At 37.4% G+C, this 13621-nt stretch overlaps 2 protein-coding genes across 2 annotated transcripts; one reads left to right on the top strand and one right to left on the bottom strand.

The window, feature by feature from the left end:
- Nucleotides 1-1033: 1033 nt before the first annotated feature.
- Nucleotides 1034-4522, bottom strand: LOC131795145 (transcription factor AP-4-like). Its single transcript, XM_059112717.2, has 3 exons — nt 4272-4522; nt 4003-4159; nt 1034-3883 (listed from the first exon to the last, which is right to left on the bottom strand). The coding sequence occupies exons 1-3, from the start codon at nt 4346-4348 to the stop codon at nt 3335-3337; spliced, it is 783 nt and encodes a 260-aa protein (XP_058968700.1). The 5' UTR covers nt 4349-4522; the 3' UTR covers nt 1034-3334.
- A 994-nt stretch (nt 4523-5516) lies between these two features.
- Nucleotides 5517-11897, top strand: LOC131795143 (zinc finger protein GLI2-like). The gene is made up of 3 exons (XM_059112714.2): nt 5517-5611; nt 7282-7779; nt 9717-11897. The coding sequence occupies exons 2-3, from the start codon at nt 7282-7284 to the stop codon at nt 10413-10415; spliced, it is 1197 nt and encodes a 398-aa protein (XP_058968697.1). The 5' UTR covers nt 5517-5611; the 3' UTR covers nt 10416-11897.
- Nucleotides 11898-13621: the final 1724 nt, after the last annotated feature.

Raw genomic sequence — 13621 nt, 5'->3', positions numbered from 1 at the left:
TTTTTTTCAGAGTGAGAGGCATTTAACACGTCAGTGAAATGTTCGACTGATTTAAAGTTTTAATTTATCCTTTAATTTTTTAAGGCAATTTGAAAAATAATTTTTTTCCTCACTGAAAGCTTCAAAGATGAAATTACCTCTGACACACTTTTTCCTTTAACAAACCTTGTCTGGTCTTTTGAAACTTTGGAATTAAACGGCTGAGAACGCTCATCTGAAACCACTGAGATCAGAATGAACTCTGTAAAACCATGACCCAGTTCTTAAAAATGCATTCTTGAAATATTTTTGTCATCGTTCCAATGACAAAGAACTATTGAATAACTACCCTTTAAGGATCCCATTTAAAGAAGTCACTCTATACTTTAATTGCATAACTGACAAAAATGAAAGAATGAAATGAATGCAGATGGGAAATAAATTATCAAAGGTGATACAAGGAATGCAAGGGACGAGGTGGAAAAGAAAAGGGAATATGGCAGATTCATCCCAATTTTGTTCTTTCAAGTTATTGACAGACCCAGCTGGTTGACACTCTCTCCTCTTCATGGCAATATCTACCGGTAAGCAAGAGCCACAGCCAAGTCATTGTGTTGTGGTCTCAAGGAAGATATATCACTCTCACAATTGCCTCCCTCCACTCTGACCCAGGTTGTAGAAGTTGGATAATACTATCTACTAGACAAATCTCTCTCTTGTGGATACTGTTGAATGATTCTTTACTACTTATCCACTGGATAGCAATTTATCCATTGTACTGCAGATTCCCTACTTTGAACTGCACTGACTGAGCCCCAAAGAAAAAGTGACTATGACAAACTGACCAGTTAACTGAAAAAATACTGAGGGGATCAAAGGAGGTGTAATTGGTAAAAGCCTGGCATCCCAAACATCCCCACTCTTTCAGGTGTATGAACAAGTACCAGTAAACTGACAAAATATTAGCTTGAGATGGGAGGGGGGGAAAGGTGGTTATCAGTGATGAATAAGTATCTCTATTGTACCACATTTATAAAATAGGAAATGAATCACATGCACATAACAACTCATCATATATTTCATTCTTTTTTTTAAGGGCATGTGACATATAAATATTAGAAATGCTTCTCTCAACACCCTTCAGATGCTCAGTAATTACAATAGCTATGAATGATTACAGGTGAAAAACACCATATAAAAGTTAATTGCAAGAAGATTTTGTAAGGAATTTTTCTTCAATTACAAAAACATATCAGTGTTTATCATCCAGATGTATTCCATTTCACACACTGGCTAACAGGCAGAAATACTTAATTGTTAGATCATATAAATATTCAGCTGTTTACAAAATAATTGCAAGATGTACATATCATACTGTAATATATAAAGTTTTAAGAAATCATCAACACATATCAAATCAGGAATCCCTTCTGACTTTTCAAAGCATATGGGAAGTAGAGTATTGTAATAGCTGCAATTTTTCTGCCTATGCAACAAGCATTTAACCTTTTAAACCCTAAGAGAAACCAGTATCTAATTTCTTTTTTCAGTAATACTTTTAAATCGTTCATCAAGATAATGACAATAAGTGTAATGACCACAAACCGAAGAAGCTTTGATTGTTAACCCTTTAACTCCCGTGAGTGACCAAGTCAGAATTTCTCTTTACAACTTTTTACAATATCAATAAAATATAAATCAGACGAGTGATGAGAATAAAGAAATATATCAACAGGGGATTATTAATATATCAAATATTTAATTCTCCAAACTAACATTATAAGAGTTGTATGGCAGAAAGTGAGGAGAATTATTGATGAGATCTGGTAGTGAAGGTGTTGGATAAATTCTCCTTGTCAATACCAAAGTAAATGTATTGTGAAGAGTATAGAAAATATCAATATTGATGTTAGAGTGTAAAAGGTTATTTTCTCAACTGCAGGAAATCAGTCACCATGTGGTGTTTTACGAGCCCTAAAAGTTTGACTAACTACTTTTGAATCTGTTCTTGATTGATATGTGAAAATAAAACATTTTCATGGCTTCCAAACATCCTTCCAAAGGGAAAACTTAAAAATTCTTATGCAATATACACATTGGATCAAAGTGCTTCTTCCATCAAACATATAAATACTGCACCAGAGGCCATGTTTTCATAGAAAAAGAATTTTCTAAAAAGCTGTATACATAATAATTTCTGTTAATTATATTATTGCCCAATTCTGTAAAATGAAACTGCCAGCAGTAAAATAAAATAATAATAATAAAATAAATTAGTTCTGGTGGGCCTAAAATGTGAAAAAAGGGGGAAAAAGGACACTATTCAAAAAGGCTATCTCAGAGAAATGGTACCTACAATTGCTATTTTGTGATATAAAAGCAAAACAACAATATCAGGCTAGCAAAGTGTTTGGCCAACATCAATCCTCAATAATAAATCAACATGGATTCATTTGTCTCCTGATTTAGATTTATAAATTGCACAGCTGTACTATTGATTGAAGATTGTGAGGTTTGACTGATACACTGTTACCTAGCAAGAATTAGCAGTATATCAGTCTTACTGTTGCACTCTTCAGTTAAAGGTTTGTCTCTGTTATTGATCATGATTTTAAATTGAGAGGCCAATGGTTGAATCTCTTATTTTTTCCTCATCATCAAAACAACAAATAACAAAAAGATCTTTTTCGACAATTTCAATCTTCCACCACCAAGTGGTTTTGTCATTATTTTTTTTTCTTTCCTAGCCTTTTTATTTTTGAGGCAGTTGACATGCAATTTTAGTTTGATGATTCTTCAATAAGTTTTTCAGTTCTGAAATGTCTTCAAACTTCGAGGCAAAACACCTTGCAAGCACAGTTCTGAGAAATACTCGATTCACTGTCTAGTTTTAACGTAAGGCAATGCTAAAGGAAACCCCCTCCCCACTCAGCCCCCCTAACCAATGCAAAGTTAACCCCACAGGAAACCTACATGTGTTGACTGGATTCTAAAAATTATATACATATTCACATGAAGACGTCACCTACCAACCTTGCAAAAGATGATCAACATCGCATTGAAATCGGCATGCTGTAAAATTTTAGATTTCCGGAAAACTCGTGAATCCGGCACGCTCTGAGTTCCCGATCGAATCTAATGAAAAACTTCACAACGCCACTTACGAAGCGGATGAGAACGGGTAAAGAAAAGAAACGTAATTTATACGTGTTCTACAAATCTCTATGTAAACAAATTATCATGCATGAATTCCATGGGTTTCGCAAACATGGGAAATTTGCATACATCAACTACAGCCACGCCAATCAGCTGTTCCCGGGCTGTTCAACATCCGAGTAAACTTTCAAACAAGATTTCAAACTATGAGCCTTCTCGAAGCGTTTTCCGCACTAGAAGGGCCGTTCGTGACAGCTTCAGTTTTACACTTTGTAGGGGTTTCGAGAAGTTCAGGTTTGTCCCCTTCTAAATGTTTGATTGCCTGAACGATCGTATCCAAATTTTGACGAGAAGTCGTCAGTGATTTTGGCGATTTGTCGTTTGACTTCGACCTAGCGTCCGCTAGATCTAATTCGAGCTGTCTCTTCTTCTCCTCCACGCTGATCCGTAGTCTCCTTTCACGTTCTAGTTGGCACCTTAGTTCAATGAGCTCCTTTTGTATTTCCTCGACGTAATCATCACTTTGTAAAACGTTGTTGTTTTCATCGTCCTTGCTATGTTCCTGTGCACGTGCTTCTTGATCAATTTTAGACTTTTTCGGCGGAGATCTCTTCAGATCCGAGCTGTTCGTTCCCTCTCGATCGCACTGGCTCAATATTCGCTTTAGAGTCGTGTTCTGTTGCAAAAGACGGGTCTTGTCTTGCTCCAAAGCAAAAATATGCTCAGCTGTTTGTTGAAGTATCGCGGCCTGTTCGTAAAATCAGTGAGTATTAGAGGTCAGTGCGAGGACTTCACTTCTTGCAGGGATTTCAAACCAGCTTAACTCAATCACTAAAATGAATGCAACATAAATGTAACAGGAAATACCTTGCTTAGTTTTTCGCCTTCGCTGTGTGGAATCAGCAATCTCAGTGCTTGGAAACCGGAGTTAATGCTTTGCATACGTCGTCTTTCGTTTGAGTTTGCAATTTCCCGCCGCAGTTTTCGCTCCCGCTCACGATTATCAACCACTTCAACTTTAAATCTGCAACAAATTAAGACAACGAAGGTGCAAAATGAAATGGCATGAGCTATTTGATGTGAAAATAAAACACACAGATCATGAAATACACCAGCTGAATTTCCAATATTTTTACCTGTTATCGTCATCCTCGTATAGCTCGTCCACCTCGTAAGATTTACGTTTCTCTGTCGTTCGCGCATAAAATGACATCGCATTGACCTCTCAAAAGCACGCAATTTAGATGACGACCTAGTCTCTTAAGCTGAAGCCGAGGATTGAGAAAAGCGTGAAGCTTTTCTGCAATTCAAGCCAAACAAGCGAACGAGTATGAGTCTTAGAAGACCACCAAATCGGCGGGAAACAGCTGGCTTTAGTGATCAGGTGACCGAGACCTAAAGCAGAAAATTTGAATGCGGCACAGCAGAGGAATGCCATTTGATAAGCTATTAAGAAGATATTGTTTGATCATAATTACATTTTCAAAAGTTTTAATTTACAAGCCAACAAACCAAGGTTCTGATAAAAATAACTATTTTCCTACAACAGACTTACTGTCACTTTATTCCCAATTTTTCAGAAGTACCTCATACGAATAATGTAAGTATCAAATCCACACAGACTCTGAAATTGAAAAGAATTTCTTGTTAAGTCTTTGAAACAATGCGCAACACTCCCTGACCAATCAGGGCTAACTTCAAAATACAATATCTTCAAGTATACATAATCATTCAGCCGGGACCGAAAAACAACTTTCCCTCAAAATTTCATTGGTTTCCAAAGGGCATCATCAGCTGGGGATGAGGGATATAATTAGCTGTTTTTCGTTCTTTGCTTCAGCAAAACAGCCAAATCCTGTTATTTCGAAGATGAAACATTTCATGTGAAGAGAAACATTTCATATTTACAAGTTTCATTACAAGACAGCTGAACTCGTAATGCAAAACTTGAGATCTCAATTGCATCTACATAATTTCTTGCCTATTCCAATCTTAAGTTAGTTCATAAATGATGATGCAGTATAAATTGAGGAAAGAGGGAAGTGGAGGTTGCCGGTTGGAACAATTCGTTTTTTTCTTAAGATCAATATTTTGTGGAAGAAATAAAAAATGAAATAAGAAAGAAGAAAACCCCCTGTATCATTTTGCCAGATTACTACTCTCTTGATTGTGGAGAGTAGGGGTGGATCCTCGAGTTAATGGCATGAAGCAGAAACAATACAGTCATATTCTTGTATGCTACCTCTTCTTAGGCGTCTCTTTTTTCAGGGTATTACTTGCTTCCGCTCAACATCGTAACGCGATTGAACAAACACGCATTGCGAGGACATCCAAAACAGTTGCGTGGGAAGCCCGCACGTGATTTTATCGAGGCGCGGTTGCCAAGCCACAGACTTCACAATGATGAGTTCTTCGACTTCGATTATTCAAGCGAAGGACCATACTTCAAGTATCTACCGGAAGAAATCCTCAAGAAGTAAGTCTTTTTTCTCGCTAAAGACTATCTTAAGTATTATGTTTACAGTAGGGTTCAAAGTTACCCCTTTTTTGAACATCTTGTCGTGCGTGATCAAGTGGTACACATCCACAGCATCATGTGATACATTTCATTAGATGAATTTCGTATGTTTGATTCGATAACAAATTCTCCACGGACCGTTTTGTACAATACTTCTAACGTTAGTAACAAGTAATCTTAAACATTTCAATCGCTTAAGTCGAGTCCGTTGGAGAGAAAGACAGAGCGAAGAACTTTCAGACCTTTATTATCACCGCAAGGCCAATAACTGTGAAATGGTTAGGATTGTGTGTTGTAAACATAATCACGAACTTCAAAATTTGTTCGAAATATCCGTGAAGTTAAATTTAATTGCGTCTCATACAATTACTTTAAAAGTTTTGCAGTGTTATGTTTTGTTGAATTTATACTGTAGCGATTTGATCTTAATGAGATGCCTACTGTAAGTATCGACAGAACGTCTGATTTCGTGTTGTTTTGAGATTTTAAGCCAGAACTGCGTCTCTGATGCTAATACATACTTCTTTTCAGCTCTGCTTCATCAGATGAGACAATTTCTTCTCAATCACTATCCAGTATGGCTTTTAAACAGCACACAGACTTGACACACAAAATCATGGTCTGCATCTTGCTCATCTTGTTGAAAACCAATGTCTTTTCCAATCATAGATCTCATTTAGCTGCAGTACTGTACTTATCTTTACAAATTGATTTTCCTAAAGAGCCCCTCAGATAGCCAAAAATTTCCGTGTTCAAATTTTCTGGTGAAATTTAGGGTATAATTTAAAGAAAGTATCCATGTAAATGATAATGCAGCTCCTTATGTCAAATGTCTTCTTTGGAATCCTTTGGCCTTAAAGTTATTTGACATTCACTTGGTGGTTAGCCTTAGTAACTGACACTCCAGTGAGTGAGTGAGTGACAGAGATATTAACTTTGGGAAAATAAAAGGGCAGGTTTTTAGTTTCGCAAAGCTGCAGCCTTAAGGACCAAAGGGAGGAAAACATAGAAGTGTCATCTGACATTTCCGATGAAAATGTTGTCAACAAAGGCCTCCAAGATTTCATTTCCTGTATTTTGAGTTCACCCTTGTATGAAGTGGAGGTAATCCATAGCATAGACCAAAGCACAGACTTATTCCAGTATGCTCCTTTGTGCAAAAGTTAAAAATCGTAAGGTGGCACAGAAAGATGATAAAGAATCACATTAAAAAGACTGTTGAAAGAAGGAAAACACTTTTACTCCTTTTCTAGAGGAAGGTTTCAACGAGGAGAATGTTGTATGAAAATTTGAGGCCAGAAATGAAAGAAAAGAGTAGGTCTCTCTGCAAGGGTTGAAATCTCTAGTACTGAATAGATGTTAAATTTCAATGGATTTCAAATCAAAATGGTTTTAGACCAGTTTGATCAGTATTGTACTATATCCCAGTTACATCATCATAATCCTGAAACATTGAAAATCACAGACCAAACCAGTTTGATTTCATTTGGAGATGAAATAATTCTAAGCTAAATAATTTGTGCAAGGGGTTATTCACTTCTCAGCTTTCATAACTGCATCTAAGACTTGCACTGAAAATCCTAATAACTACTCATTAAATATAACATTCTTTCTCCCTTGAGTAATAGATGTCAGAGGAAAATGATCAGGAAAGTTCAAAATTACATCTAAAAGAGGATGCACAAAAGGAAGTTCATGGCAACTTGCAGCTAGACAAATGCACCAGTGACTTAACTGTGGTATCTACTGTCTCAGAAATGCTAGATCAGGGGGATGTAACGTCAGTCATGACAGATCTTTCAGCAGAGGATTCTGTTCTGCATGGGTCATCAGTTCTCAATGAAACAGAAGCAATTGCTTCTTCTAGTGACTTGGAAAGTTCTCCCTGCCTCTCAGATACGCCAGTTTCAGCAGATTTGCTTTCAGACTCTTCAGTCATAAACTCAACTGTAGGGCTACTACAACAGCCTGTTGTGTTGACGTCGTCTGTGTTGCCATGTGTGCTGACTCATGTACAAGGAACTTCAGAGCTCCTTGCTGGTGAACTACAAGAGAGAGGGGAGGCTCAGGAGGAACTGTTAATGGTAAAAAGGGATGACAGAGAGGTCCTGGAACCTTGTGTTGTGGTAAGTCCTTTTAAAGGTCAAAATGAATCATATCCAAGTTGTGAATGTGAACTTAAATATCTATAATGATAGTTTTCTTTAATATATTTGCTTCCTTAGATAGTTTTTGTAGGTAACCAGAACATGATTATGAGTATGGAAGAGAATTAAGTTCATTTAACCCTTTCACTCCCCAGATCTCATCAGTAATTCTTATCACCATCTGCCCTACAATTCTTAGAAAGTTGGCTTTGGAAATTTATGTTATCAACTATGTTGTTAAAACCAAATTATCTTGTTTTTGAGCCCCAAACCAACACAGCAAATAAAAAATTCCCCCCTTTATTCTTATGATCCTAGTTTGTAGAAGTCAGTATTGGATCAAATGATAATTCTGTAATTTATATTTTTCTTTATTCTCATCACTTGTCTGCTGGATATTGTACTGATATTAAATCGAATAAGAAAGATAGTAAGTTTTGAGTTTGGTTAAGAAATAGAGAAAGATGTTTTTGCTTAGGGTTAGGGCTTAGGTTTAGATTTAGGATTCCATGAGGAATTGAACATCAGGCCTTTGGATTCCTTGCTCTGATGCTCTACCACTGAGCCACAGAGACTCTATGGTGGGCAAGGCCCATTACAAATTTCATATATGACAAGAGTCCTGCATACTGCTTGGATCAGCTATGTTGATAGCCTTGTGCATTATATATGAGGCTGAGGTTTAATTCCTCATGGGGAATTTTTTTCTTTGTCGCATGCTTGTGACAAAGACAAAAAACATCTTTCTCTGTACTGATATTGGTAGGGGAAATTCTGTCATGGTCACTCATGGTAGTTCAAGGATTAAATTTGAGACCTGAAACACTTAGGAGCTCACCATTATTTAGAACTTAGAAGCCAGTTGTTTTCAATCACCAAAGGAACTGAATACCTTATTTGTTTGAATTGTCATCCTCTAGAATTTTAAAACTTATTGAGGAAAACTACAAAAACATCACCAAAGTTTGCAGTCACAGCAAGTAAATACTTCAGATTAATCGAATAAAGTAAACAAGTGAAAATATTAAATAAATATGATTGATTGGATGCTGAAGTTTAAAGAGATAAGACAAAAATTAATTTTTTTTTTTACGTGATTTCTTTCCACTTGCACAACAGTCATGACTAGGAAAGAGTGGGTAGTTGCATTCTTAGCACTCTGTTATGGCCCAATAACAACTTTATCTTATCAGAGAACTAATATTGAACACAAACTTTGTGTTTGATGACTACAAGTACCTCACTGTGGTAAATTCCTCTGAAAACTTTGCTAATTGACTCATGAGATTGCAAAGTGCAGTAGTGCACTTTACATTACATTCACTTAGGATTTGATTTGCTGAATGTAACTTTTTATGGTTAATGCAGTGGGTACAAATTCAGAGGGTTTTTTTAAATTGTTGTAACCCAACATAATAATCACTCAGAAGCAATGGAAAAATATTACAAGGATTCAATTGGAGGTCAGACTGAACAAAGGCATGGCAATCACAGACAGTATTTTTATACTAAGGGACCTGACCAGAGAAGAGAATAAGATGATTTTGGTTGTGTCACAATTTCATATTTACTTGATCTACCCATAAGGCTCTATAATATTCTCGAGAATTCCCCTCCCCCCCCTTCCCCACTACCACCACCACCACCACATCCACCACCACCACCACATCCACCACCACCACCACATCCACCACCACCACCACCTCATTGCAGTTAATTAGCAGTCAATTTTTTATACGGGCCCCCTGCTTTGTACGACTGACCCCCCCTCTATTACCCCTGAAAACCATGTGATCCCCCAAAAATCCTCTGATTTTTTTCCCTCCCCCCCCTCCCCAGACCATCAATGATGACTGTTCCCTTCGTTCATATTTCTTTTTCTCATTTTCTAAGTTTTTGTTCTTTTCTTTATTTAGTTTACAACATCAGAAGCATTGCAGAGCACCAGTGCTTCAGAATCACTCAGCTCCTCCTCAGCAACAGATGTTGTAGTCACAGCACACCCATCTAGCTTGACCTATCTACGGCAGATCTTTGAACAGGACCAAGTTAGTCCACAGGGTCAAATTGTATCCGTCTTGCCTCATGGCATTACATCACCTCTGTCACCGACCTTACCGGAACTTCACCAGTGCAAATGGGACAACTGCTGCGAACATTTCTTGTCTCTAGAGGATTTGGTTGCGCATGTCAATGAATACCACATTAGAACTGAAGCAAGTGAATATAGCTGCCTTTGGCAGGGCTGCGCGCGCAACGGAAAGGGCTTCAATGCCCGGTACAAAATGTTGATACATATGAGAACACATACCGGAGAAAGGCCCCACCGTTGTAATCATGACTCTTGCGGAAAGAGCTTCTCACGGCTCGAGAATTTAAAAATACACACCAGGTCTCATACGGGAGAAAAACCGTACGTTTGTCCCGTGGCGGGTTGTAATAAGCGGTACTCCAATTCAAGTGATAGGTACAAACACACACGGACCCACTCAGAGACCAAACCTTACCACTGCAAAGTGGCCAACTGTTACAAAAGGTACACAGATCCGAGTTCATTGAGAAAACATTACAAAACGATCCACGGGAAAGACATAATTAGTGAAGAGCAAGATTAATGAATGATGACCCACTTATAATTACAGTTAGATTGCATCGTACTTTTTTTCTACTCTCTTAATATATTTTTTCCACAATTTTTGAACGACTGTGTTTTTGACAGAACCCTCTTGAAATAGCAGCTGAAAAATGAAACCACTTATTGTCGTATGGAAAAAATCTGGCGGGGAATTATTTGGGAATACCTAAACAACACACTTCAATTTAGCACCCGTACAAAGTTTCAACCTGGGAGCTGTTGTTTGATGCAAGCGAGAAAATGTTGTTCTAGATTTGAGACAACCAGCAAGAGAAGCACAGTTAAAGGTATATGATATTTAAGTATAATTTTATATTTTTTTCCATATTTTTAGGGGTAATGAAGTGAAATTTTCCTTTTTTATCTTGCTATTTGGGCCTGGAGCTCGTTTCTCAAAGTCCCCAAATAGCCTAACGGGTTCGTTTGGTTTAAGATACGGGATTCAAAACAGAAATGAGCTGGTTAGGGTTCTAGAACCTACTCCTCGATTCTTTAAACCATGATTTTAAAATAAGGCTTCGGGCTCGTTAGGTTACCAGGAGTTTCAGGAAACGAGGTTTAGGTGCATTTTTTTTTTCGGTTGAGTGGAAAATTTTTTTCCATGCGGTAATTTGTTCTAATTTCAGCCTGTTTACTGGGTTGTCAATCAAAACGTAGGTTTCTTCAATGCCATGGCAACGAAGACGTTGGGCTTGTCACAAACTCCCAAGTCACGTCAAGTCACGTTTCCATGCTCAAGGCGTTCTTATATGTTAGTTTCGATTGCTGGTACATATTTCGATGTAACAAAGATGAATCAGACGATTTAATTTTGATTGATTGAATTAGAAATATTGTTAACAGTTCTATTAGGAGCACGATATTTGTGTCGCAATCGATGGAGTTATGCTCGAATTAACTATTTACGTATAAAAAACGAGAGCAAATAATCTAATTGTTTAAGAGTAAAGCAATTTTCGATTGAGTGTCGAAAGTAACCCGGAATTGCATTGGTTTTACTTTATTTCACAATGTGATTGGTCCAGAAAACTCGCGCCACTCTTTCAACCAATCAAATGCCAAACTAACACCAATCACGAGTTGGTCGGCCGCGTTTCCCGCGCTTTGGGCGGTTTGCTTGTTTTTACCTTGAGTTCTCATTGGCTCTCCAGAAAATGTTCCCTTCTTCTGATTGGCCGATGTAATTACCTCGGTTTCGGTTTTATGACACTTAATCAAAAAGAGCTCTAAAGCTACTATTCGTTCAAAACTCAGAGAAAAGACAGGCTTGAGATTTCATTTTACTTTATTTACAATCTCACGCTTTGTAACTATCGCGAAATAGATAGCGTGCAGCTTATTCGATCAGATGGCAGCATTTGAGATAGAATGTTAGTGGAATTTAACTGAATGTATAAGTGTATATTTGAAAGATATTGGTAAAGAAAATTGAAAGGGTAATAAAAGTTTACCGATTGATATGTATTTGTTAGAGTGTTTGTGTACACCTGAAATTTAAAGATAGTCTCTTTCGCTCAAATTCCTGCGTCCAGTCTAACTAAAGTCCATCCTAAAACACACAGATACGTCCAAATTTGCGCAGCTACGTCCGACTTACTACAATTATGTACGATTCCGATCGATTTCGAACGATCCACTGTCTGATTTCGGAACGTTAAGCCCTTTCGAAGGATTCTATCTAATTTTCGACGGTCCCGTCCGATTTCGGACGTTCATGTCCAGTTTTAGATGGTTCCATATTGTTCCGGACGATACAGTCGGATTTCGTATAGTTCAGAATTACTAAGTCGATCCCCTCCCACTTCAGACAGATATCTGTAAATCTAGGAAATTATCTATTACAAAAGTTTGATGGGTCCGATTAATCTTGTTCAGGTAATTTAAACTGAAGTTTTCATGCTGCCTATGATTCTTCAGTTAATACAGTGAGAGGGTTCTGATAAATTGGTTACCTGCTGCGGATTTCTTTTTAAAATACCTACTTGAAAAACTCTAGGTTTTACTCTGAGAGGGTAACCGATTTGGCACTTACAATTACTTTTAGAAATATTTAACCTTTCTCTGTTTTTTTTTCTGTTCCAATTGTTTTAAATAGTCCTGCCATTAAAACTTTGCGGACTGAAGGCATAACGCATGTGCCATACAGTGAACGGTCTATTTCAATGAGACTGCTAAATCTAATATACAACTCCATTGTAGGAACATAAACTTTGGTCCCATGCAATTTTTTGCATTTCTTCCATTTGGAGAACACATCTATTCACAGTAAACTTCGGGAGAGACGCACAAATACCCCCTGAAAAGATGTTCCATGCACTTTAGGGGATCAGTTTTCCGTTTTCCAATTTGGAAGTTTCGGTAAAGCACTTAACAATTGAGTATAGAAAGTAATCCGGAATTTTATTGTTTTTTTTTCCTTTTCTTAGCTCTGGTATTGGTCCAGGAGACTCGCGCCATCCTCTAAAACCAATCCGACTTGGTCAATCGCGGTCTACCTAGCTTTAGACAGTTTGCTTGCTTTTACATTGAGTTCTCATTGGCTCCTTGTGGTATTTTTCTGTGCCCTGATTGGCTGTTTCTCTTTTTTACTTTAGCACTAGTTTTGGTTTCACGGCAATCAACTGAAAATCACTCAAAGAAAATGTACAAATTTCGTATTGTTACAAATAACCGCAGAAAAAAGTATTCCAAGTACACAGAAAAAAATAAGTCGAAAGTTCGCCATTTTGCTGAACCGATATCGATCCCCAGCAATGTTTTAAAAGTTTCTCTGTCTCATTGTTGTCTTCGTAACTTTCATACCCAGGCGACCTCTGATCTGTCGGATTAACGATATTACCAGACTTTCAAACGATGTAAAGTGGTTTTGTTACTGTTGCTTGAGGGGAAGTGATCCACCATATTGACTACAAAAAAGAAAGACAAAGTCAATTTAGGCATAGAACGGTAAACGTCATTTTAATGATGTGGCTTATTTTGAGCAAATTATTTATGATCTTATGTCTTATATTAATTTGGAAACAAAGACTGATCGTTTTGAAAACAATTCCTTACCAGGTCTATGCCGAAAAGGTGTCTGTGAAATTTCTTCTTGATAAGTGGTCTGGTTGAGTCCGATGAATTGACCAAAGTTTCCCTTCATTCTTGAATTGTATTTTCTTGAGGGAGGGGTGCGGTCAATACGTC

This window comes from Pocillopora verrucosa, chromosome 14 (genome assembly GCF_036669915.1).
Source record: "Pocillopora verrucosa isolate sample1 chromosome 14, ASM3666991v2, whole genome shotgun sequence".
Taxonomy (NCBI): domain Eukaryota; kingdom Metazoa; phylum Cnidaria; class Anthozoa; order Scleractinia; family Pocilloporidae; genus Pocillopora; species Pocillopora verrucosa.
Note: the sequence above shows the minus strand (reverse complement) of the source record. Positions and strands in the feature narration are given on the sequence as shown.